At 45.0% G+C, this 23,164-nt stretch overlaps 2 protein-coding genes across 2 annotated transcripts in view; one reads left to right on the forward strand and one right to left on the reverse strand.

Moving 5' to 3' along the window:
* Nucleotides 1-12,547, reverse strand: part of nbas (NBAS subunit of NRZ tethering complex) — a 381,349-nt gene extending 368,802 nt beyond the window's left edge. The window contains exons 1-4 of the mRNA XM_072498805.1: nt 12,404-12,547; nt 2,169-2,217; nt 1,365-1,401; nt 585-662 (exon numbers count right to left, since the gene is read on the reverse strand). Of these exons, the coding sequence (XP_072354906.1) occupies nt 585-662; nt 1,365-1,401; nt 2,169-2,217; nt 12,404-12,478 (239 nt within the window). The 5' untranslated portion in view covers nt 12,479-12,547. The remainder of the gene's footprint in view (nt 1-584; nt 663-1,364; nt 1,402-2,168; nt 2,218-12,403) is intronic.
* Nucleotides 12,548-12,592: 45 nt separating this feature from the next.
* Nucleotides 12,593-23,164, forward strand: part of ddx1 (DEAD (Asp-Glu-Ala-Asp) box helicase 1) — a 75,776-nt gene continuing 65,204 nt past the window's right edge. The window contains exons 1-2 of the mRNA XM_072498806.1: nt 12,593-12,782; nt 22,470-22,521. Of these exons, the coding sequence (XP_072354907.1) occupies nt 12,767-12,782; nt 22,470-22,521 (68 nt within the window). The 5' untranslated portion in view covers nt 12,593-12,766. The remainder of the gene's footprint in view (nt 12,783-22,469; nt 22,522-23,164) is intronic.

Here is a 23,164-nt window from a genome sequence, read left to right on the forward strand (position 1 = left end):
GAAATTGGTGTCAGATTCATGTTTAGGGTTCAGGAACTGCTTTAGCACAGTGGGTTAAACTGCTGGGTTGTAATACAGAACAGCAGCGTGGGTTCAATTCCCGTACCGGCCTCCCTGAACAGGCGCCAGAATGTGGCAACTAGGGGCTTTTCACAGTAACTGCATTGAAGCTAACTTGTGACAATAAGCCATTATTATTATTATTTTATTACTATTCTTATGTTAGCTTCACAAAAATGTGTGGTCTAGTTTACAATCGAAACGTGCTGAATACTGTGAAACTGCTGTACTTGCACAGGGAACATGAGCTAAACCGACCACAGAAAGTTATGTTTTGTTGCTTTTTGACAAACCAAAAGTGATTTAATATTTAAAACAAACTAAAGCTGTCTCTTTTTCAGACCATATTGAACAGATAAAGGGTTCAATCTGAAAAATGTCAAAATTGGTAATTCTCAAGTCATCAGCCCTGAAAGCTTCTCAGATTATGATAATTGAAAGACAATACTGCATATTAACTTAGTTTATTTATAGAAGGAAATTACAACACAAAAAATAATGTAAGCATCAACAGTGATAATTACCTGGCTACAACAAGTTGCCAGTTGATCTGTTTATTAACCAATAGAAGAAAACTAGGAGAGAGCAAAGAGCTGGAATGGCTGCATGAGAGAGAATTCAAAAAGAATGTGACTGTTAAAAAACTCTTAAAACAACTAAGAAAACATTATTAAACATGACATTAATGCAGTTCACTAAGAACATAGTGAATTGAGAATAGGTGTTGTCACTTTAAAGTTTCAAAAGTGGAGTAATAAACAAAAGTGGAGGGCAGCATGGTAGCACAGTTTTTAGCACTGTTGCTTCACAGCTCCATGGTCCCCAGTTCGATTCCTGGCTTGGGTCCCTGTCTGTATGGAGTCTGCATGTTCTCCCCGCATGTGTGCGGATTTCCTCCGGGTGCTCCGGTTTCCTCCCACAGCAGGTTAGGTGGATTGGTTATGCTAAATTGCCCTTAGTGTCCAAAAAGGTTGGGTGGAATTGCTGGGTTGTGGGGATAGTGTGGAAGTGACGGCTTGAGTGGGGTGCTCTTTACAAGGGCCAATGCAGACTCAAAGGGCCAAGTGGCATCCTTCTGCAATGTAGATTCTATGAAACAATTTCCGTTAATAATAAAAATTATAACCTCCTTTGACAAGTTAAATTGACAAAAAACTCATGTCATTTGATTAAGTGTCTGAACTAAAAACACTTTGCTCTGCAAAAGTAGTCAATAATAAACTTGTGAGGTAGCTTCAAACTCTGTGACACACTCCTCCCAACATCCCCACCAAAAATGCAAGGAAAATATCAATTGCAATTACCTATATCCGACATATTGAACAAGAAATTTGAAGGGACCTGAATGCAAAGAAAATTGTTTTAGAGATCAAGAATGATGACTGTTCATTCACAACATTGTTAATATTTTTAGACGCATATCAATACATATTCAAAATTTGAAGTATTCAAATGTAGCAATTTTTTTTGTATATGTAGGTATAATATACAAACATATCTTTGCTGTACAAATCTGACAGTTTTCCCTATTTACTCAACCAATATTTCAAATACCTATTTGCCCAAGAAAATACCTAGAGTATGCATCTCAAAAGATAGTAGATTGTTTTTTAAATTGACGTTGTTTGGATTTCAGGTTAGATTTTCATCCAATTTAAAATATATTCCTGAAGTAGAGAGGCACAAATTTTTGTTTCAGATTAAGACAACACCATTTTGCACAAAGGTCAAAAGTTAAACTGTAAAAAGAAGAAAAAAATCTTACAAAACAACTTTCTGAGAAAGCCAAACATATCCCCAGTGGTGGACAAACATCAACTTTATAAATAAAACTTCACATTTGGGAAATGTAGGTACAGTACCACAAACCAAACTCAATCATAAGCACACAGATTATTTTTTTTTAAAAAGCCTCTCCAGGGAGAAAAGTGCAGTTACATTCCTTACTTTTCCAAAACATCTGTTGTGTTAACATAACAGAAGTTTCAGCTAGTAAAAAGTCTCATCTATATTTATTTCATCTTTTAAATACCCCCTCACCCAAAAAATAGGGTTGGAAATTTACCCCAATTTCATCACCTTGAAATGCAGGTTCAAATGCTACTTACCAGAAATGGTTTTCACAATAACGGATCCACGTTCTCGGTTGCCCCTAGGCTGCACCAAGATAAAACAAGGCATTAAATTTCACATTATAACATAGTGAAATCTTCATACCTTCAACAACACTGTTTGAAAATTTATTGTATTTGCTGGAGTTCAGAAGAACGAGGGGGGATCTCATGAAAACCTCAAACGCTAACAGGATAGATGCAAGAAGGATGTTCCCGATGGTGGGGGTGTCCAGAACCAGGGGTCACAGTCTGAAGACATGGGGGAGACCATTTAGGACAAAGATGAGGAGAAATTTCTTCTTCCTACTGGTGAACCTGTGGAATTCGGCACCACAGGAACTAGTTGAGGCCAAAACATTGTATGTTTTCAAGAAGCAGTTAGATATAGCACATGGGGCGAAGGGGATCAAAATATATGGGGGGACAGCGGGATCAGGCTATTGAGTTGGATGATCAGCTATGATCATAACGATTGGCGGGACAGATTCCAAGGGCCAAATGGCCTCCCCTCCTGCTCCTACTACTATGTTTTTGTAAGTGGTAAGTAACATTTGCACGACACAAGTGCCAGGCAATGACCATCTCTAACAAGAAAGAATCTAACCATCTTCCCTCGACAGTATTACCATCAATGAATCTTCCACCATCAACATGTGGATGCTACCACTCACTTGAAACTTTACTGGATCAGCAAGAGCAGGTCAGAGGCTGGGAATATTGCAGTGTGTAACTCACCATTCCGAGTTCCCAAAGTCTGTTCACCATTCGTAAGCCACAATGGGATTAAATGCAGTGCAGTTCCAACCACATTCTAGAAACTCAATACACCCAGGACAAAGCAGCCTATTTGACCACACACCTTCCTGACCTGGGACCATGGGCGTCATTCTCCGACCCCCCGCCGGGTCGGAGAATGGCCGTTGGCCGCCGTGAATCCCGCCCCCGCCGAAGTCTCCAGTACCGGAGATTGGGCGGGGGCGGGAATCGGGCCGCGCCGGTTGGCGGGACCCCCCGTTCAATTCTCCGGCCCGGATGGGCCGAAGTCCCGCCCAGAAATTGCCTGTCCCGCCGGCGTAAATCAAACCTGGTATTTACCGGTGGGACCAGGCGGCGTAGGCGGGCTCCGGGGTCCTGGGGGGGCGCAGGGCGATCTGACCCCGGGGGGTGCCCCCACGGTGGCCTGGCCCGCGATCGGGGCCCACCGATCCGCGGGCGGGCCTGTGCCGTGGGAGCACTCTTTCCCTTCCGCCTCCGCTACGGCCTCCACCATGGCGGAGGCGGAAGAGACTCTCCCCACTGCGCATGCGCGGGAAACTTTCAGCGGCCGCTGACGCTCCCGCGCATGCGCCTGGAAACTGTCTGCGGCCGCTGTCGCTCCCGCGCATGCGCCGCATTTCCGCGCCAGCTGGCGGGGCAACAAACGCCATTTCCGCCAGCTGGCGGGGCGGAAATCCCTCCGGCGTCGGCCTAGACCCTCAATGTTGGGGCTCGGCCCCCAAAGATGCGGAGCATTCCGCACCTTTGGGCCGGCGCGATGCCCAGCTGATTGGCGCCGATTTGGGCACCAGTCGGCGGACATCGCGCCGTTGGGGGAGAATTTCGCCCCATATCTCCAATTCTTCAGTGGTGCTGCGTCAAAATCCTGGAACTCCCTTCACAGCGGCAGATTTACCTGCACCATATGGACTGCAGCAGTTTAAAGAACAGCTGGCCAGCACCTTCTCAAGGACAATTAGGGATGTCCAACAAATTCTGACCTTGCCATCAACATCCACATCCCATGAAAGAACAAAAAATAAGTATAACATATCCTGGTATCAACAGCCCGTCACACATATCACCCATTATAATTAGGTTTGAATTACAAAAGTTGCCAGTCTCACAACGTAATAAGATTCCATAATCATTTGCTTACAAACAGCTTTGACATTAAAAGTCATTCATAGTTAGAGGTGATATTTTCCCGAACCAGTTCATTATCTTACAAAGCCAAACACAAACATTAAGTAGGTTTGCATTTTCATTTTTTACTTTAAACTGGTGCATGACCTGGGAATACCGATATCGACTATCACAACACAAGCTTCCCATGACGAGGTGGACATCACAGAATATATACTGTGCTACATACGTTTTAATACATCTTTGCAATGTCAAAACATTTCTGACAATTATCTGGTAAAGAAAGATGTTTATTAACTACTCCAGTCGGATCCAGTCCAGCATTATAAGTACTTTACCATATCACTATATGGCATTGAGAGAAAGTCCGGCAGGTTAAAGAAAGCTAATAGATACTTTAAAGGGTAGGTCATATGCTTTACATTCCTTTTGGGGCGCTGGTAGACATGTTTTTTAAAGTAAATTTAGAGTACGCATTTTTTTCCAATTAAGGGGCAATGTTGTGTGGCCAATCCACCTAACCTGCACATCTTTGGGTTGTGGGAGTGAAACCCACGCAGACATGGGAAGAATGTTCAAACTCCACATGGACAGTGACCCGGGGCCGTGATCGAATCCGGGTCCTCAGCACCGTAGGCAGCAGTGCTAACCACTGCGCCAACCCAATGGGCATTGGCAGACATGGTAATGTCTTTGGAACGTTACATGGCCTTCCTAAAGGCATCTGATAAAGTTCCATACAGAAGCTCATGAAATTGAAGGCAATAGACCTGGTTAGGAACCAGGTTGGATAGTAGAAGACAAAGTCTGGATAATTGCAAATGGACATTAATAGATGAAGTAAATTAACAAAACCATGGTAGTTAAGATTTTAACTGGGGAGCTACTCAGATCCAGTTTGGACCAAAAAGGACAGTTCCAAATATTATTTAAATGGTGAAAGGCTAAGAAGAGTGGACGTTCAAATAGATTCAAGAGTGATTCTATGATTCCATGAGTCCATTTATACACATTACTAAAATGCAATACAAAATAAAAGTACTGCAAATTCTGGAAATATATTTAACTCAGTCTTGAATATAGTCTATGGGCACGATTTAACCACCATGTTGCGCTCGGCACGGATCTGATCGTGTTGGTTAAATAGTGGGAGAGGCCAAAATTGAGAACCGTGCCAGGCACGAATCAGTTCACTGTCTAACCGGCCCTCTCCCAATGGCGAATTCCAGATCACGGCCAAATATGGAGAACATATCATTAATCCCAATTTGCATAATTTTTCATAAATTAGCGAGATTTCGATTTTGATTTGTCACGTGTACCGAGGTAGATACGCAATGTAAATACATAGACATAGGGTGAAGCATACGGAGTGTAGTGCTACACAGTAGCGAAGGTGGTTGATGAGGGAAACTGAGGAGGTGAGTAGCCATTTCAATTTTTGGGCATGCAGCTCAAGGGCACTGGAGCTGCTGTCCTAGTGCTTGGTGGGTTGGGATTGGTCGGGAGGCTGAAGCGTTCCAGATCAGGGGTCGCCCCTGTGCCGGGACAGAGGGTGAAGGGCTTTTCGTCTGTGAGGCCTTCAAGCCATCTTTAAAAATTGTAGATACCTATAAGAGAGACAACTACAGCTGCTGCCTGTCTGTCCTATCAAACACTTCCAGGACAGAGTCCTGCTCTTGGTTACATGCTAAAGATCACTTTAATTCCCTTTGACTGAGAGCAGCCACCAGCTGAAGCCTATTGCTAATAAGGAATTGGCCAAGCTAATTATGAGAGCACTTCACAGATGCAGGTTGTGTTTGCTGCTTGCTCCTGCTGATGGCTGCAGATGCCTGGTGGCTGCTGTTGCTGAGAGCTTGTTTGCTGCTTGCCTGCTGCCTCTTCCCCTTGGCTTACTTGCTGCTTTCTGGATGAAGAGAAGGAAGAAAAGTAGTCACCTATCGGTCTCTTTTACTACTGAGCTGAAGATGCAGGAGGGCTTCCTCGAGCAGTCTGGATGTTTTAAAAAAGCCCGTTTTGTGTGTTGACTGTGTATTCTGTTCTGAACTTGTGGGTCATCTGTTAGATCCCCCTGTGTTCCTGTGGCCCGGACAAGTTGGTGATGAAAGATCAGACACCAATACTGCAACAGACAGTGATCCAAGCCGGGAAGCGAACCTGGGCCCTGGAGCTGTGAAGCAACTGTGCTAACCACTGTGCTACCGTGCCGCCCTAAAATAATAATAATCTTATTTTGTCAGAAGTATGAAGTTACTGTGAAAAGACCCCAGTCGCCACATTCCGGCGCCTGTTTGGGTAAGCTAGTCCGGGAATTTAACCCGTGCTGCTGGCCTTGTTCTGCATTATAAACCAGCTGTCTAGCCCACTGAGCTAAATTTGCCCATGTTCAGTAGCCATCTGCTGTTCTAGTTATGGGAGCCGTGTGGGTCTCTGATGTTCCTTGGTTTCCTTTTGCACTGCGTTTGGTCCATTTTTGCCAGGGAGGGGGGTGGAATTGTATGATAGATACCATGTCACTGCGGATTATCCTTTTGCCAGTTGCAGCCCCTCTTGCCTCTGTGGCCTGGGAGTGGCTGGAAGATGCTGCCAGTACTGGAGATGGAAGATGGTTTTCACTCTCTCTCCCTCCTCCGTTATGCTCCAGGTCGGTGGGACCTTCCGGTGGTTGGCTTACCAAGTGGCTTTCCACTGATGCAAGTACACAGTAGGGGCTGTGGTTTTGCACCATTGACAGTGAATTGCTCTTTTGCCCTGTGGCTGCTGCAACCCTCGCTTCTATGGCCTGGATCCCGGAGAAGGGGTGGTGTGTTCTCTCTCCTTATTCCAGCAAGAAGACGCTGCAGGACTTGGTGTGAGACATTGATCCAAATAGTCCGTCAGATGACGCCGTTGAAGAAATGCTTTCACAGATTGCTGATGCTTTTTGTTGCTGGTGTGGTGAGTGTTGCATATATCTTGTACTTCACCACGGGTTAAACATGCTGGATGTCAAGGCTGTTCAATTCCACCTTGAGCACCAGTAGAATGTGTGAATGCCAAGATTTGGTTCCGGTCAGATTAGGCCATGTGGGAGTCACACATTGATGGACAGATGATTTCTACCACAAATTTCAGGACATGATAACATATTCTCAGGCTTATCCTCCATTTCTGTTGAGGAACCTGCAAGGGTTGATGCTGTGTGTTTGTTTTTTTGTGAAAATTAGCTGATATAGCTTTGTATTGGTACCAACATGGAACGGTGATGTTTCCTTGTTGTTTAATGGTTAGTGTGTTATGTGGAATGGTACGTAGTTGATTGGCCTCAGTGCCACTATTGTCGGCATCATCTCCTTCGCCTGTAGCCTTTGAAACTCCTCCAATCAGCTATGCACTCACTGAAATGTCGCTGACGTCCCTTCCTGAAACCCCCCCACCCACCCTCCACAATTTTGGCCCTTTCCAGCTTATTATGAGCTATTTTCTTCTGTGGGAACAAAGAGAGAGCTTTATGAGCCACGTGATTCATGGATCAGGGAGGATAACAGCAGGTGGCATGTGTGGGCATCGCAACTGGACATGAAGGGCTGTGCTGGTAGGTGCCAAGGGGTGGCACACAGATTTGAGGGGTGGCACGCAGAACTGATACCAGGGGAGAGGTGGTAACTTACCATTGCAGCTCAGCAGAGGTCCTTGGTCGTCTTCCCACATTGGACGCTGGTCCTCCACTCGCACTGATAGCCGCTGCCACCGCCTCCCAGGCGGTATTGGTGACCCTGCTGCTGGTCGTCCAACCCCCTTAGGGAAACACAATGTCCCATCTCACATCGATGCAATCCAGAAGCCTGTCCAGGTCGGCATTTCCATAGTGAGGAGCAGGTCTGCATGCTGCCATGCTTGTGTATTGACTAGGAGTGAGTGGTGAGTGCTTAAAAGCAGCTCCCCCTTGTTAGCGGCGATATGCTGAGGCACAAGTCTGGCGAATCAGATAGCGAGACAGCCAATATCGGTGAGACGCTCCTGGGGTCTCATTTTCAGCACTAAGTGCCGTTAAATACGGGCTGCGATCTCGCCAACGCAGCCATCAAGAAACACCCTTCCATTCGCGCACAAAAGGACACTGAGAAATTATGTAAAATCACGCCCAAGATTTCATTCTGCACTGCTCTCAGGGGTGGAGAAGTTCAAAAATTAAAGACTCTCCAAAAATAAATTCCTCTTCATTTCCATCTTGAATATGGACCTCTTTATTCTGAAACTAGATACGCCCAGTGCTAGATTTTCTCACAGCCAAAAACATCCTCTCAGCACCTACCCTGTCAATCTCTCTATGAATCTTACATGATTCCAGAAGATCATCTCTCATTCTTCTAAACTCCAATGTGTACACATCCAGCCTTTTCTTCATAAGAGAACCCTTCATCCCAGGCAAGAACCTTGTGAACTTCCTCTGAACCACTTCCAATACAAATATATCCTACCTTAAATAAGGAAGCCAAAACTGTAGGTTGCATTCTCGGCACACTCTCACCAATGCCCTGTACTTCTGTAATGTGGAGATGCCGGCGTTGGGCTGGTGTGAGCACAGTAAGAAGTCTTACAACACCAGGTCAAAGTCCAACAGGTTTGTTTCAAACACTAGCTTTCGGAGCACAGCTCCTTCCTCAGGTGAATAAAGAGGTACATACCTATTGCATAGATGCTAGCTCAATTAATAATTTCAAGTTTGAGACAATAGATTTTTGCACGTCAACAGTGGAGAAGGATATGAAGCAAAGGCAGGCAAAAGATGTTACGATACAGGCCTGGCATGCCCTCATTAAGTGGCACGGATCAAGTTCCAGTTGAATGGCTTACTCCTGTTTCTACATTTTTATCCAACCTACTTGCAAGTATTTGTAATCTAAGGAAAAGTTTAATCAGACTTTCCTGAATCCTTTTTCATTGATTCATCTTTCTAATGTAATATTAATCTTAAAGTCTGTTAAGCAGGAAAATGCAAATACATTTAAAACAGGGACCAAGGTGGTGAACAAAGCTTGGCCCCACAGCAATGGCCAGGGTGAAGTACTCAACTGAGTAACGAGAGACTGAATTAAAGATGTTTCAGTTTACACTGAGTCTTAAGTTTCACGATTCTGTAATAATTGATGCTTGCTCCAGGGAAAATAGCAAGCCGTGTAATAGGGAAACCTATGGGCATAAATCAGCCCTTTTCATTGGAGGTTGCTAAAGAATCCAGAGATTGCTACTGAATTATACATAATAAAAGACAGACTTATAATTAAAGGTTTCACTTGATGGAATTGCAATTATAGGTAACAGGAATGAAATTATCGATAAGGCAACAGAATAGGTTATATCAATCTCATTTGCCAATGCAAAAAAGCTTAATGTGTAAGGAACCATTTTTTTAACTGAAGCAAATGATGAGGATAGTGCAATTAAAATACAGCTTGATATTGGGAGAACTGAATGACGTGTAATGCAAACATGCGTGGATTGTCATATAGCTGAGATTTAAAAATATTTAAAAGTGGCAGTTTTAAAATAAGTATTCAGGCTGAATCGCTTATGGGGTAGCACGGTGGCACAGTGGTTAGTGTTGCTGCCTCACAGTGCCATTTTGAGAGGACTAACAAGGCAAGGGAATACATGACCACAATGGGCCGACGGGCCTCTTTCTGTGTATAGACAAGTCTCTGACTCTTGTTTGCAAATACAGAACTCAGACTGAAGCACATTTAATTCTCCAACCGAGTTATAATCAGATGTGGGTGAAAGTATGTATTTTAAGTTTTACTACTGCAAGTACTGTATGTTTAATAAATATATAACCCTTGACCTCAATTCACAAGAAACATATTGATTTAAGCAGTGGATAGAACATTTATTCCCTCTAACATGAGCCCAAATCATGTTGTTGATGTGTGATTGGCACTGATTCGGACTACAAAGCATCCCCTTGAGGCCAGAAACCATCAACATTATGTCAATCAATTTCCGCCACCTCTTCTCCCACTGGCATTGGGATCTTCTCAACATCCCCGCCACCACAGGCTTTCCCCATCACACTCCTCACCTTACAGACACGCCACTATCACCCCACACCCCTAACAGGCTCTCCTCCCACTCCCCGAATGGGCATTCCCCCATCATCTCCCCTCCTACAATAGGTTCTTCCCCATCATAGCAGCAGTAACTTAATTTATATTGCAACTTTCAAATATAAAATGTTCCAAGGCACTTCACAAGCATCTTATAAAGTAATGTTTAACACGGAGCCACAAAAGGAGGTATTAGGGCAGATGTCAAAATCAAGGCTTTAAGGAAGATTAGGGAGAGCGATGGAGTCAGTAGCTAGGGAATGATGTTTCAACAGGGACTGAAGACACTGGCTTCAGTCTTCCTAATATTTCACTGGAGGAACTCTCTGCTTAGTCAGCACTGGGTGCTGGATAAGCAGCCCAATAATTCATCAAACTGGAGAAGTCAAGAGAGGCGGTGGTGAGGTATAGCTGGTTGTCGTCAGCATATGCTTTTGGATGATGGCGTCAACAGGCAACATGTGGATGGAGGCCACAAGGGTGCCTAGGATAGATTCCCTGGGGGACCCCAGAGTTAACTGTGCAGGATCAGAAAGATAAACCATTGCAAGTGATTCTCTGGTTATAATTAGATGGCTGAAAACCAGGATTGAACTGGCTTCTACAAGCTTTCCAAACAGTGATTTTTCCTCAGGTCACCTTGGTACCTTTGCCAATGACTTTAAAGCCAAGTCCTCTGATTCTCCACCCTTCGGTCAATGGGAGCAGTTTCTTCACCATCTGGTCTGTCTAAGCCCCTCATGATTTTGAACAACTCTATCAAATCTACTCTCAACTTTATCTTCTCTAAGGAAATCACTCCCAGGTTCTCCAATCTATTCAAGTAACTTAAGTACTTCATACCTGAAACCATTCTCATAAATTATTTCTGCACTCTTTCTAAAGCCTTCGCATCCTTCCAATGGTGTGATGCTCAGAAATTAACACAATACTCCAACTGAGGCCAACTCAGTGTTTTATAAAGGTTCAACATAACTTGCTTGCTTTGGTACTCTGCCTCAATTTATAAAAATTAGAACATCAAATGCCTTTTTAATCATTTTCTCAACCTGCACTGCCATCTTCAATTAGATGTCCATATTATGCCCAGGTTTCTATCCCTGTGTACCTTTTAGTTTATATTGCCTTTTCTCATTCTTCGCAAAATATATTATTTTGCATGAAGTGTCCAGCCTTTCAACTAGCCTGTGTCCTCTTGAAATGTAACTGTTCTCCTCAATTCACTACACTTCTGAACTTTATCATCTGCCAATTTTGAAATCCTGTCCTGTACAACCAAGTCTAAGCCATCAATATAGATCAAGAAAAGTAGCAGGGAACGCAACTGTATATTGTGATTTTTATAAGAGCCATTTTGGTACTGCAGCAGAGGTGGAAAACTGATGGAGCAGCACAGTAACATAGTGGTTAGCACAACTGCTTCACAGCTTCAGGGTCCCAGGTTCGATTCCCGGCTTGGGTCACTGTCTGTGTGGAATCTGCACGTTCTCCCCGTGTCTGTGTGGGTTTTGTCCGGGTGCTCCAGTTTACTCCCAGTCCAAAGATGTGTAGATTAGGTGGATTGGTCATGTTAAATTGCCCTTAGTGCCCAAAAAAGTTGGGTGAGGTTACTGGGATAGGGTGGAGGTGTGGGCTTGAGTAGGGTGCTTTTTCCAAGGGCTGGTGCAGATTCGATGGGCCGAATGGCTTCCTTCTGCACTGTAAATTCTATGGGGACGTGGAGGGAAGTTGGACGGTCAGTAATTTGGTGAATGTGGGGTTAGGGGGAACAGGAGGTGTGGCGGTGGACAAGTTGGGGGAGCTAATAGATGCCATGTGGGGAGTCGGGAGAGAATCTAGAGGGAAGGAGGCTTCAGGGGAGTTTGGTCTAGTGAGCTCGAGTAAAGGAGGGAAACAGCTGATCGGATGGTCTCGATCTTAGTGAGAAAGAAGCATGAGCCCCTCGCACTTGTCGGGTGAAGGAGAGGGTGCAGCGAGAGGAGTTTGTGCTTTGATTCGTAACAGATAAAATAAACGGGGTTATCTTTATATTGCATAAAAATCTGGGAATATTTGGTGGTTTGAGCAGAACTTGAGGGTGCTTCAAATGGTTCAGCCAGATGTAGCATTGGATGGTTAAACCAGCTGTGCACCATGCCTTCCAGTTCTGCCTGGGCTGGGCAGGCACCCCATCCCCTGACTGACTGTCTCTGTACATATATGTGTGTGTCTGTCTGTGTCTCTCTCTCGCGCTCTCACCGGTGCCTCGCTCTCCTGCAGCCACTCGCTGTGAACCAGCAGATCATACAGAACGTTCTCCTCTTCGCCCGCCATCGTCACCAGCGGAAACGGTCGGGGGACATCTGTGGTGTGACACCGGAAAACTGTGGATCCTGTCCGTCACTAAACAAGTCCGGGTCCGACAATAATTTGTTTTTAAGTAATTGAAGGACGCGGCGAGAGGCTCCCGGCCATTTCGGCCTTTGTTTGATAACTTTCGGTCGATTAAACCGATCCTTACATTTATACGGTGGCTCTACATATTGGTGGGAGAACGATCTGCGCAGCCTCAGTCCAAGGCTCAGACCTGGACCTGGCGCGGGTTCTTCCAGCGGAGCCAAGATGGCGGCGTTTTCAGGTGAGTCTCCGGCTCTGTCTCCAATCCTCCTGCTCAGCTCGGCATTAAACGGCTGCACGGGCAGCTAGTTTAATATTGCTGCTTGCAGAGATGTTTGTGGACATTTTTGTCCCTCGTCCCTTCCTCTGTTACGATCTCGTGATGGTCCGAATGGATCCCCGGCCGACTGGCAGCCGTCCAACTGCTGGAGCCGGAGGTTGCCTTTCATTAGCGGTACCAGGGGCTTTCGTTCACATCGTGGCTGCCAACCAAGTGACCCGAGCAGTCAATACCTCACCCCATCCCCATCGATGCTCCTTAAAACTTGCCTCTTCGATTCAGCTTCATGTCTGAAAGCTTCTTGTATTGCTCATTGTTTGATAAAGCTGTGAAATGCTTTGGGATGGTTGACTATGTCAAATGTCCTCAATATATGCGGTGTGACTTGGCAAAAGCATTCATATTAGATTATAATTTCATGGTAGTATTTCGCTCTTTTATGGGATCCAAGTGTCGCCGTCAAGTCCAGCATTTGTTGCCCATTGTTAATTGCCCTCCGGCCATTTTGGAGGACAGTTAAGAGTCAGCCGCACTGCTGCATGTCTGGAGTAACATGCAGCCAGATCAGATAAGAATGGCGGTTTACTTCCCTCAAGGACATTTGTTAACCAGATAGGCTTTTAGGACAATCAACAATGGTTTTATGGTCACCGTTACTGAGATTAGCTTTACATTACCGATTTAATAACTAAATTTAAATTTCACCAGCTGCCGGAGGGTGGGATGGATATGAGGGCTTCACAAACACCCAAAATGAAGTAACATTCCTGCCTCTGCCCTCCGAATGAGAGGTGGCTGTGTTCACTGCCGCCATTTTTTATAGTGGCGAGGCGCGAGCTATGAGGAGAGATTGAATAAGCTGGGATTGTTCTCCCTAGAGAGACGGAGGCTGAGGGGCGACCTGATAAAACTTTATAAAATTATTAGGGGTATAGATAGGGTGAACAGTTGGAGGCTTTTTCCCAGGACGGAAATGACCAGTACAACGTGAGGGGGGGAAAGGTTCAGTGGAGATGAGCTGGGCAAGTTTATTACACAGAGGGTGGTGGTGGCTTGGAATGCACTGCCGAGTGAGGTGGTTGAGGCAGATACGTTAGCGACCTTTAAGACTTATCTGGATAGGCACATGAACAGACTGGGTATAGAAGGATACAGGAGGTTGGTCTAGATAGGACACGAGATCGGTGCAGGCTTGGAAGACCGAAGGGCCCGTTCCTGTGCTATATTGTTCTTGGTTCTGCATTAGTAGGATTTAAATATGCATCCAGAGTATTAGCCTGGGCCTCTGGGTTACATTCCCTATTAGAATAGTTTGAGGCCTCTCCACTTCTTCCTCGAACAGAGGCCTGAACAATCCCCATCCATCATCACTCCTCATCTGACTGAACGTGTCCTCTCACTGAACAATTTCTCCTTTAACTTGTCTCACTTCCTCCAAAACAAAGATGTGGCTAAGGGTACCATATGTGTGCCAGTTTTGCCTGTCTCTTTAAGGGTAAATAGAACATTACTTGTTCAAGTCGTACTCCAGCCCTCTCCCACAACTCTTTTATTGATACATTAGCGACTATTTCGGTGTAACTTCCTTGTTCCTGTCTGGTCCTGGAAAAAAAATTTTGACATCTCGATCACCTTCAAGTGGTCCAGCTCTAAACTTCCCCTGCCAGTTCAGCCAACCGTAGCATGATGCCACCACCAAACACATCTGGGATACCCAGGTCCGCTCCTTCAGCGCCTCACCCTCTTCCCACCGCACCTTCCTATACAATTGCAGAAGGTGCAACATCTGCCCCTTTTACTTCCTCCCTGCTCAACTTCCAAGGTCCTAAACACACACTGCTTCCCTAGCACCTCCTTCAATTTGGTCTGTTGCATTCGCTGCTCTCAACAAAGCCTTCTCTACATTGGAGAGATTAATGCTGACCGGATGACCACTTTGCAGAACACGTTCGGTCTGTCCGCAACAGGACCCAGACCTTCCTGTTGCTTGCCATTTTAACACCATCTTGCTCTCATGCACATCGTTGGCCTGTTGCAACACTCTAGTGAAGCCCATCTGGAGGAACAGCATCTCATCTTCCGATGAGGCACGTTACAGCCTTCCGGACTTAACATTGAGTTCAACAACTTCAGTGTGTGACCTGTCCTCCACCTTCAGCCCCTTTTTTTTTTTTGTTTCTATCAATTTATTTTCATTCTTCCACCAATTTGTTTTTCCCTCACCACTGTCTCCCCTCTTCCCACCCCAATCCTCTAAGACCATCTGTTCCCTGTTTCAATTTTAATTTGACACACTGCTTACCTTTGTTCTCCCATTAACACATTCTTATCTCTTATCTTGCCGCTCTCAGCACCCTTCTAACAAATAATAATTCTCTGTCATTATCAGAGAATCATAGAATTTACAGTGCAGAAGGAGGCCATTCGGCCTATCGAGTCTGCACCGGCTCTTGGAAAGAGCACCCTCCCCAAGCCCACACCTCCACCCTATCCCCATTACCCAGTAATCCCACCAACACTAAGGGCAATTTTGGACATTAAGGGCAATCTAGTATGGCCAATCCACCTAACCTGCACATCTTTGGACTGGGAGGAAACCGGAGCACCCGAACGAAACTCAAGCGCACACAGGGAGAAAGTACAGACTCCGCATAGGCAGTGACCCAAGCCTTGCATCGATCCTGGGACCCTGGAGCTGTGAAGCAATTGTGCTCACCACTATGCTACTGTGCTGCCCACATTATCCTCACCATTTACATTCCCTTTGTCTTTTTGCCCGCAACATCTTTGTCAATCTCTCCCCAGTCTCCTCCGAGCGCTGGCGCTCTAATCAGCCCTACTGCTTCGTCCCTGCTTTCTCTCTTCCCCCCCCACCCCAACAGTATAAATCTCATCCTATTTCCAGTTCTCTCTAGCTCTTACAAAGAGTCATCCAAACAAAGGACAAAGAAATGTACAGCACAGGAACAGGCCCTTCGGCCCTCCAAGCCCGTGCCGACCATGCTGCCCAACTAAACTACAATCTTCTACACTTCCTGGGTCCGTATCCCTCTATTCCCATCCTATTCATGTATTTGTCAAGATGCCCCTTAAATGTCACTATCGTCCCTGCTTCCACCACCTCCTCCGGCAGCGAGTTCCAGGCACCCACTACCCTCTGCGTAAAAAACTTGCCTCGTACATCTACTCTAAACCTTGCCCCTCTCACCTTAAACCTATGCCCCCTAGTAATTGACCCCTCTACCCCGGGGAAAAGCCTCTGACTATCCACTCTGTCTATGCCCCTCATAATTTTGTAGACCTCTATCAGGTCGCCCCTCAACCTCCTTCGTTCCAGTGAGAACAAACCGAGTTTATTCAACCGCTCCTCATAGCTAATGCCCTCCATACCAGGCAACATTCTGGTAAATCTCTTCTGCACCCTCTCGAAAGCCTCCACATCCTTCTGGTAGTGTGGCGACCAGAATTGAACACTACTCCCAGTGTGGCCTAACTAAGGTTCTATACAGCTGCAACATGACTTGCCAATTCTTATACTCAATGCCCCGGCCAATGAAGGCAAGCATGCCGTATGCCTTCTTGACTACCTTCTCCACCAGTGTTGCCCCTTTCAATGACCTGTGGACCTGTACTCCTAGATCTCATTGACTTTCAATACTCTTGAGGGTTCTACCATTCACTGTATATTCCCTACCTGCATTAGACCTTCCAAAATTCATTACCTCACATTTGTCCGGATTAAACTCCATCTGCCATCTCTCCGCCCAAGTCTCCAAACAATCTAAATCCTGCTGTATCCTCCGACAGTCCTCATCGCTATCCGCAATTCCACCAACCTTTGTGTCGTCTGCAAACTTACTAATCAGACCAGTTACATTTTCCTCCAAATCATTTATATATACTACAAAGAGCAAAGGTCCCAGCACTGATCCCTGTGGAACACCACTGGTCACAGCCCTCCAATTAGAAAAACATCCTTCCATTGCTACTCTCTGCCTTCTATGACCTAGCCAGTTCTGTATCCACCTTGCCAGCTCACCCCTGATCCCGTGTGACTTCACCTTTTGTACTAGTCTACCATGAGGGACCTTGTCAAAGGCCTTACTGAAGTCCATATAGACAACATCCACTGCCCTACCTGCATCAATCATCTTAGTGACCTCCTCGAAAAACTCTATCAAGTTAGTGAGACACGACCTCCCCTTCACAAAACCATGCTGCCTCTCACTAATACGTCCATTTGCTTTCAAATGGGAGTAGATCCTGTCTCGAAGAATTCTCTCCAGTAATTTCCCCACCACTGAAGTAAGGCTCACCGGCCTGTAGTTCCCTGGATTATCCTTGCTACCCTTCTTAAACAGAGGAACAACATTGGCTATTCTCCAGTCCTCCGGGACATCCCCTGAAGACAGTGAGGATCCAAAGATTTCTGTCAAGGCCTCAGCAATTTACTCTCCAGCCTCCTTCAGTATTCTGCGGTAGATCCCATCAGGCCCTGGGGACTTATCTACCTTAATATGTTTTAAGACACCCAACACCTCGTCTTTTTGGATCTCAATGTGACCCAGGCTATCTGCACACCCTTCTCCAGACTCAACATCTACCAATTTCTTCTCTTTGGTGAAAACTGATGCAAAGTATTCATTTAGTACCTCGCCCATTTCCTCTGGCTCCACACATAGATTCCCTTGCCTATCCTTCAGTGGGCCAACCCTTTCCCTGGCTACCCTCTTGCTTTTTATGTACGTGTAAAAAGCCTTGGGATTTTCCTTAACCCTATTTGCCAATGACTTTTCGTGACCCCTTCTATCCCTCCTGACTCCTTGCTTAAGTTCCTTCCTACTTTCCTTATATTCCACGCAGGCTTCGTCTGTTCCCAGCCTTTTAGCCCTGACAAATGCCTCCTTTTTCTTTTTGACGAGGCCTACAATATCTCTCGTTATCCAAGGTTCCCAAAATTGCCGTATTTATCCTTCTTCCTCACAGGAACATGCCGGTCCTGAATTCCTTTCAACTGACACTTGAAAGCCTCCCACATGTCAGATGTTGATTTGCCCTCAAAAATCCGCCCCCAATCTATGTTCTTCAGTTCCCGCCTAATATTGTTATAATTAGCCTTCCCCCAATTTAGCACATTCATCCTAGGACCACTCTTATCCTTGTCCACCAGTACTTTAAAACTTACTGAATTGTGGTCACTGTTACCGAAATGCTCCCCGACTGAAACATCTACCACCTGGCTGGGCTCATTCCCCAATACCAGGTCCAGTACCGCCCCTTCCCTAGTTGGACTGTCTACATATTGTTTTAAGAAGCCCTCCTGGATGCTCCTTACAACCTCCACCCCGTCTAAGCCCCTGGCACTAAGTGAGTCCCAGTCAATATTGGGGAAGTTGAAGTCTCCCATCAGCACAACCCTGTTGTTTTTACTCTTTTCCAAAATCTGTCTACCTATCTGCTCCTCTATCTCCCGCTGGCTGTTGGGAGGCCTGTAGTAAACCCCCAACATTGTGACTGCACCCTTCTTATTCCTGATCTCTACCCATATAGCCTCACTGCCCTCTGAGGTGTCCTCCCGCAGTACAGCTGTGATATTCTCCCGAACCAGTAGCGCAACTCCGCCTCCCCTTTTACATCCCCCTCTATCCCGCCTGAAACATCTAAATCCTGGAACGTTTAGCTGCCAATCCTGCCCTTCCCTCAACCAGGTCTATGTAATGGCAACAACATCATAGTTCCAAGTACTAATCCAAGCACTGAGTTCATCTGCCTTACCCGTAATGCTTCTTGCATTAAAACATATGCACTTCAGGCCACCAGACCCGCTGTGTTCAGCAACTTCTCCCTGTCTGCTCTGCCTCAGAACCCCACTGTCCCTATTCCCTAGTTCTCCCTCAATGCTCTCACCTCCTGACCTATTACTCCCGTGCCCACCCCCCTGCCATACTAGTTTAAACTCTCCAGACTCCATGTTCGCTCTTTCTCTCTCCACAGATACTGTCAGACCTGCTGAGATTGTTAGCATGTTTTTGTTTCCTATTCCAGCATCCGCAGTAATTTGCTTTTCCCTCTGGATATCTGGTGACATTACTACTATGCCCTATAAGAACATAAGAACTAGGAGCAGGAGTAGGCCATCTGGCCCCTCGAGCCTTCTCCGCCATTCAACGAGGTCATGGCTGATCTTTTGTGGACTCAGGTCCACTTTCCGGCCCGAACACCATAACCCTTAATCCCTTTATTCTTCAAAAAACTATCTATCTTTATCTTAAAAACATTTAATGAAGGAGCCTCTACTGCTTCACTGGGCAAGGAATTCCATAGAGTCACAACCCTTTGGGTGAAGAAGTTCCTCCTAAGCTCAGTCCTAAATCTACTTCCCCTTATTTTGAGGCTATGCCCCCTAGTTCTGCTTTCACCCGCCAGTGGAAACAACCTGCCCGCATCTATCCTATCTATTCCCTTCATAATTTTATACGTTTCTATAAGATCCCCCCCGCATCCTTCTAAATTCCAACAAGTATAGTCCCAGTCTACTCAACCTCTCCTTGGAATCCAACCCCTTCAGCTCTGGGACTAACCTAGTGAATCTCCTCTGCACACCCTCTAGCACCAGTGCGTCCTTTCTCAGGTAAGGAGACCAAATCTGAACACTACTCCAGGTGTAGTCTCACTAACACCTTATACAATTGCAGCATAACCTCCCTAGTCTTAAACTCCATCCCTCTAGCAATGAAGAACAAAACTCCATTTGCATTCTTAATCACCTGTTGTACCTGTAAAACAACTTTTTGCAACTCATGCACTAGCACACCCAGGTCTCTGCACAGCAGCATGTTTTAATATTTTATCATTTAAATCTCTTTTGCTGTTATTCCTGCCAAAATGGATAACCTCACATTTGTCAACATTGTATTCCATCTACCGGGCCCTAGCCCATTCACTTAACCTATCCAAATCCCTCTGCAGACTTCCGGTATCCTCTGCACTTTTTGCTTTACCACTCATCTTCGTGTCGTCTGCAAACTTAGACACATTGCACTTGGTCCCCAACTCCAACTCATCTAGTAAATTGTGAACAATTGTGGTCCCAACACTGATCCCAGAGGGACACCACTCGCTACTGATTGCCAACCAGAGAAACATCCATTAATCCCCACTCTTTGCTTTCTATTAATTAACCAATCCTCTATCCATGCTACTACTTTCCCCTTCATGCCATGCATCTTTATCTTACGCAGCAACCCTTTGTGTGGCGCCTTGTCAAAAGCTTTCTGGAAATCCAGATATACCACATCCTTTGGCTCCCCATTATCTACCGCACTGGTAATGTCCTCAAAAAATTCCATTAAATTAGTTAGGCACGACCTGCCCTTTATGAACCCATGCTGCGTCTGCCCAATGGGACAATTTCCATGCCTCGCTATTTCATCCTTGATGATAGATTCCAGCATCTTCCCTACAACCGAAGTTAAGCTAACTGGCCTATAATTGCCCGCTTTCTGCCTACCTCCTTTTTTTTTCTACCTCCTTTTTTAAACAGTGGTGTCACATTTGCTCATTTCCAATCTGCCGGGACCACCCCAGAGTCTAGTGAATTTTGGTAAATTATCACTAGTGCATTTGCAATTTCCCTAGCCATCTCTTTTAGCACTCTGGGATGCATTCCATCAGGGCCAGGAGACTTGTCTACCATTAGCCCCATTAGCTTGCCCATCACTACCTCCTGAGTGATAACAATCATCTCAAGGTCCTCACCTGTCATAGCCTCATTTCCATCAGTCACTGGCATGTTATTTGTGTCTTCCACTGTGAAGCCCGACCCAAAAAACCTGTTCAGTTCCTCAGCCATTTCCTCATCTCCCGTTATTAAATCTCCCTTCTCATCCTCTAAAGGACCAATATTTTTTGTTTGATATATTTGTAGAAACTTTTACTATCTGTTTTTATATTGTGAGCAAGTTTACTCTCATCCTCTATCTTGCTCTTCTTTAGAGCTTTTTTAGTAGCTTTCTGTTGCTCCCTAAAGGTTTCCCGGTCCTCTTGTCTCCCACTAATCTTTGCCACTTTGTATGCTTTTTCCTTCAATTTGATACTTTCCCTTATTTCCTTAGATATCCACGGTCGATTTTCCCTCTTTCTACCGTCCTTCCTTTGCTGAGCACTGAAAAATCACTTGGACTGTTCTCCACTATTCCTCAACTGTTTCACCATAAAGTCTTTGCTCCCAGTCTACCTTAGCTAGCTCATCTCTCATCCCATTGTAATCTCCTTTGTTTAAGCACTAAACACTAGTGTTTGATTTTACCTTCTCACCCTCCATCTGTATTTTAAATTTCACCATATTGTGATCACTCCTTCCGAGAAGATCCCTAACTATGAGATCATTAATCAATCCTGTCTCATTACACAGGACCAGATCTAGGACCGCTTGTTCCCTCGTAGGTTCCATTACATACTGTTCTAGGAAACTATCGCGGATACGTTCTATAAACTCCTCCTCAAGGCTGCCTTGACCGACCTGGTTAAACCAATCGACATGTAGATTAAAATCCTCCATGATAACTTCTGTACCATTTCTACATGCATCAGTTATTTCTTTTTTATTGCCTGCTCCACCATAATGTTACTATTTGGTGGCCTATAGACTACTCTTATCAGTGACCTTTTTCGTCTTACTAATCCTGGTTTCCACCCAAATGGATTCAACCTTATCCTCCATAGCACCGATGTCATCCCTTACTATTGCCCGGATGTCATCCTTAAATAACAGCTATACCACCTCCCTTACCATCTACTCTGTCCTTCCGAATAATTTGATACCCTTGGATATTTAACTCCCAGTCGTGACCATCCTTTAACCATGTTTCAGTAATGGCCACTAAATCATAGTCATTCACGATGATTTGCGGCATCAACTCATTTACCTTATTCCAAATACTACGAGCATTCAGGTAAAGTACACTATGTTGGCTTTTATACCTCGGTTTTGAATCTTAACTCCTTGATCAGTAACCTCTCCTAAGTTATTTTTCCTCTTAACCTTTCTCCTAATTTTGCTTGTCGTTGAACCCATATCTTCATATAGCAACCTGCCGCGTCGCTTTCCATTTATGTTTTTACTTCCCGTTTTATTCCTTTTAGTATTACTGGGCCTTTTCACTGAGCTCCCCTCAGTCACTGTACCTTGTACTGTCGCCCTCTTTGATTTTTGACTATGGCTTCTCTGCCTTACATTTACCCCTTACTGCCTTTTGTTTCTGTCCCTGTTTTATTGCCTTCCAACTTCCTGCATCGGTTCCCATCCCCCTGCCACATTAGTTTAAACACTCCACAACCGCTCGAGCAAATAGCCCCCCTTGGACTGGGAAGTCACCATAGTCCCCGAGGAACGTGAGTTGCTTTCCCCTTTTGAGACAGAGTTGGCTGGTGCTGGTTTAACCTGAGGGTGGTCGCACCTCCGGAATGGCTGGTTCTCCCCCTGGCCCGCGATGTGGCAGATGTTTGGCTAACACTTCAATAATTTACTCAGATGCTGCAATTCTTACCCATGGAGTAATCCCAAATCAAAGCTAATGTGAACCATTGCTTATTCTTTTTTTTCCCCATTAATCTTTCCTCAAGTAATGCCTCTTACTCTTTTTTTAGAGATGGGTGTTATGCCGGAAATTGCACAGGCTGTGGAGCAGATGGACTGGCTGTAAGTATGATTTGGAAGTTCTCTGACACTTGAAGATTAAGTTGAAAATATTGAGTTAAAAATTGAATATATGTGCTTGGGTTTAGAAAAGAATTTGACTTTAATTGAAAGCTCTGAACTATCGCTTCAAGGATGGACCATTAAGAAAAGGAACAGTAATTAAACTGACGCATTGGTCAATTCAAAAAATATATGTCTAATTAATTGTGTCCAAACAGGTACTAAGTAACAAAATTTTCAGCAGTTGTTCAACAATTCGATTGTGTATTTTTGTCATGCTCTTCTGGCTTGCAGCTATCTAATTGCAATGTTCAGCATGATGTCAAAATGATTGATTGCTGTAAAGAAGTTGCTCTTCCAAAGTTTACTTTCTTTTGTAATCAAACATCTATCTTCTACAATAATCTGTGAATCTGGCAGTGGCGAATCCATTTTACCAATCAAACTTTACCAGTGATCGTAATCATGCGAAGGACTTCGAAAACGAGTTTAAACCATTTAGACCCGCAATCTACTCTGCAGCACACAATTTCTGATTTTATAATTGAACCAATGCCATTCTAACCAAAACTAATTTTTCAGCATAGTGTCCTTGCCTCCCCCGCCCCTTTCCACTATGTACTCTCAAAAGCTACAAAGTTCC

The sequence above is a fragment of the Scyliorhinus torazame genome, chromosome 4 (assembly GCF_047496885.1).
Source record: "Scyliorhinus torazame isolate Kashiwa2021f chromosome 4, sScyTor2.1, whole genome shotgun sequence".
Lineage (NCBI taxonomy): Eukaryota > Metazoa > Chordata > Chondrichthyes > Carcharhiniformes > Scyliorhinidae > Scyliorhinus > Scyliorhinus torazame.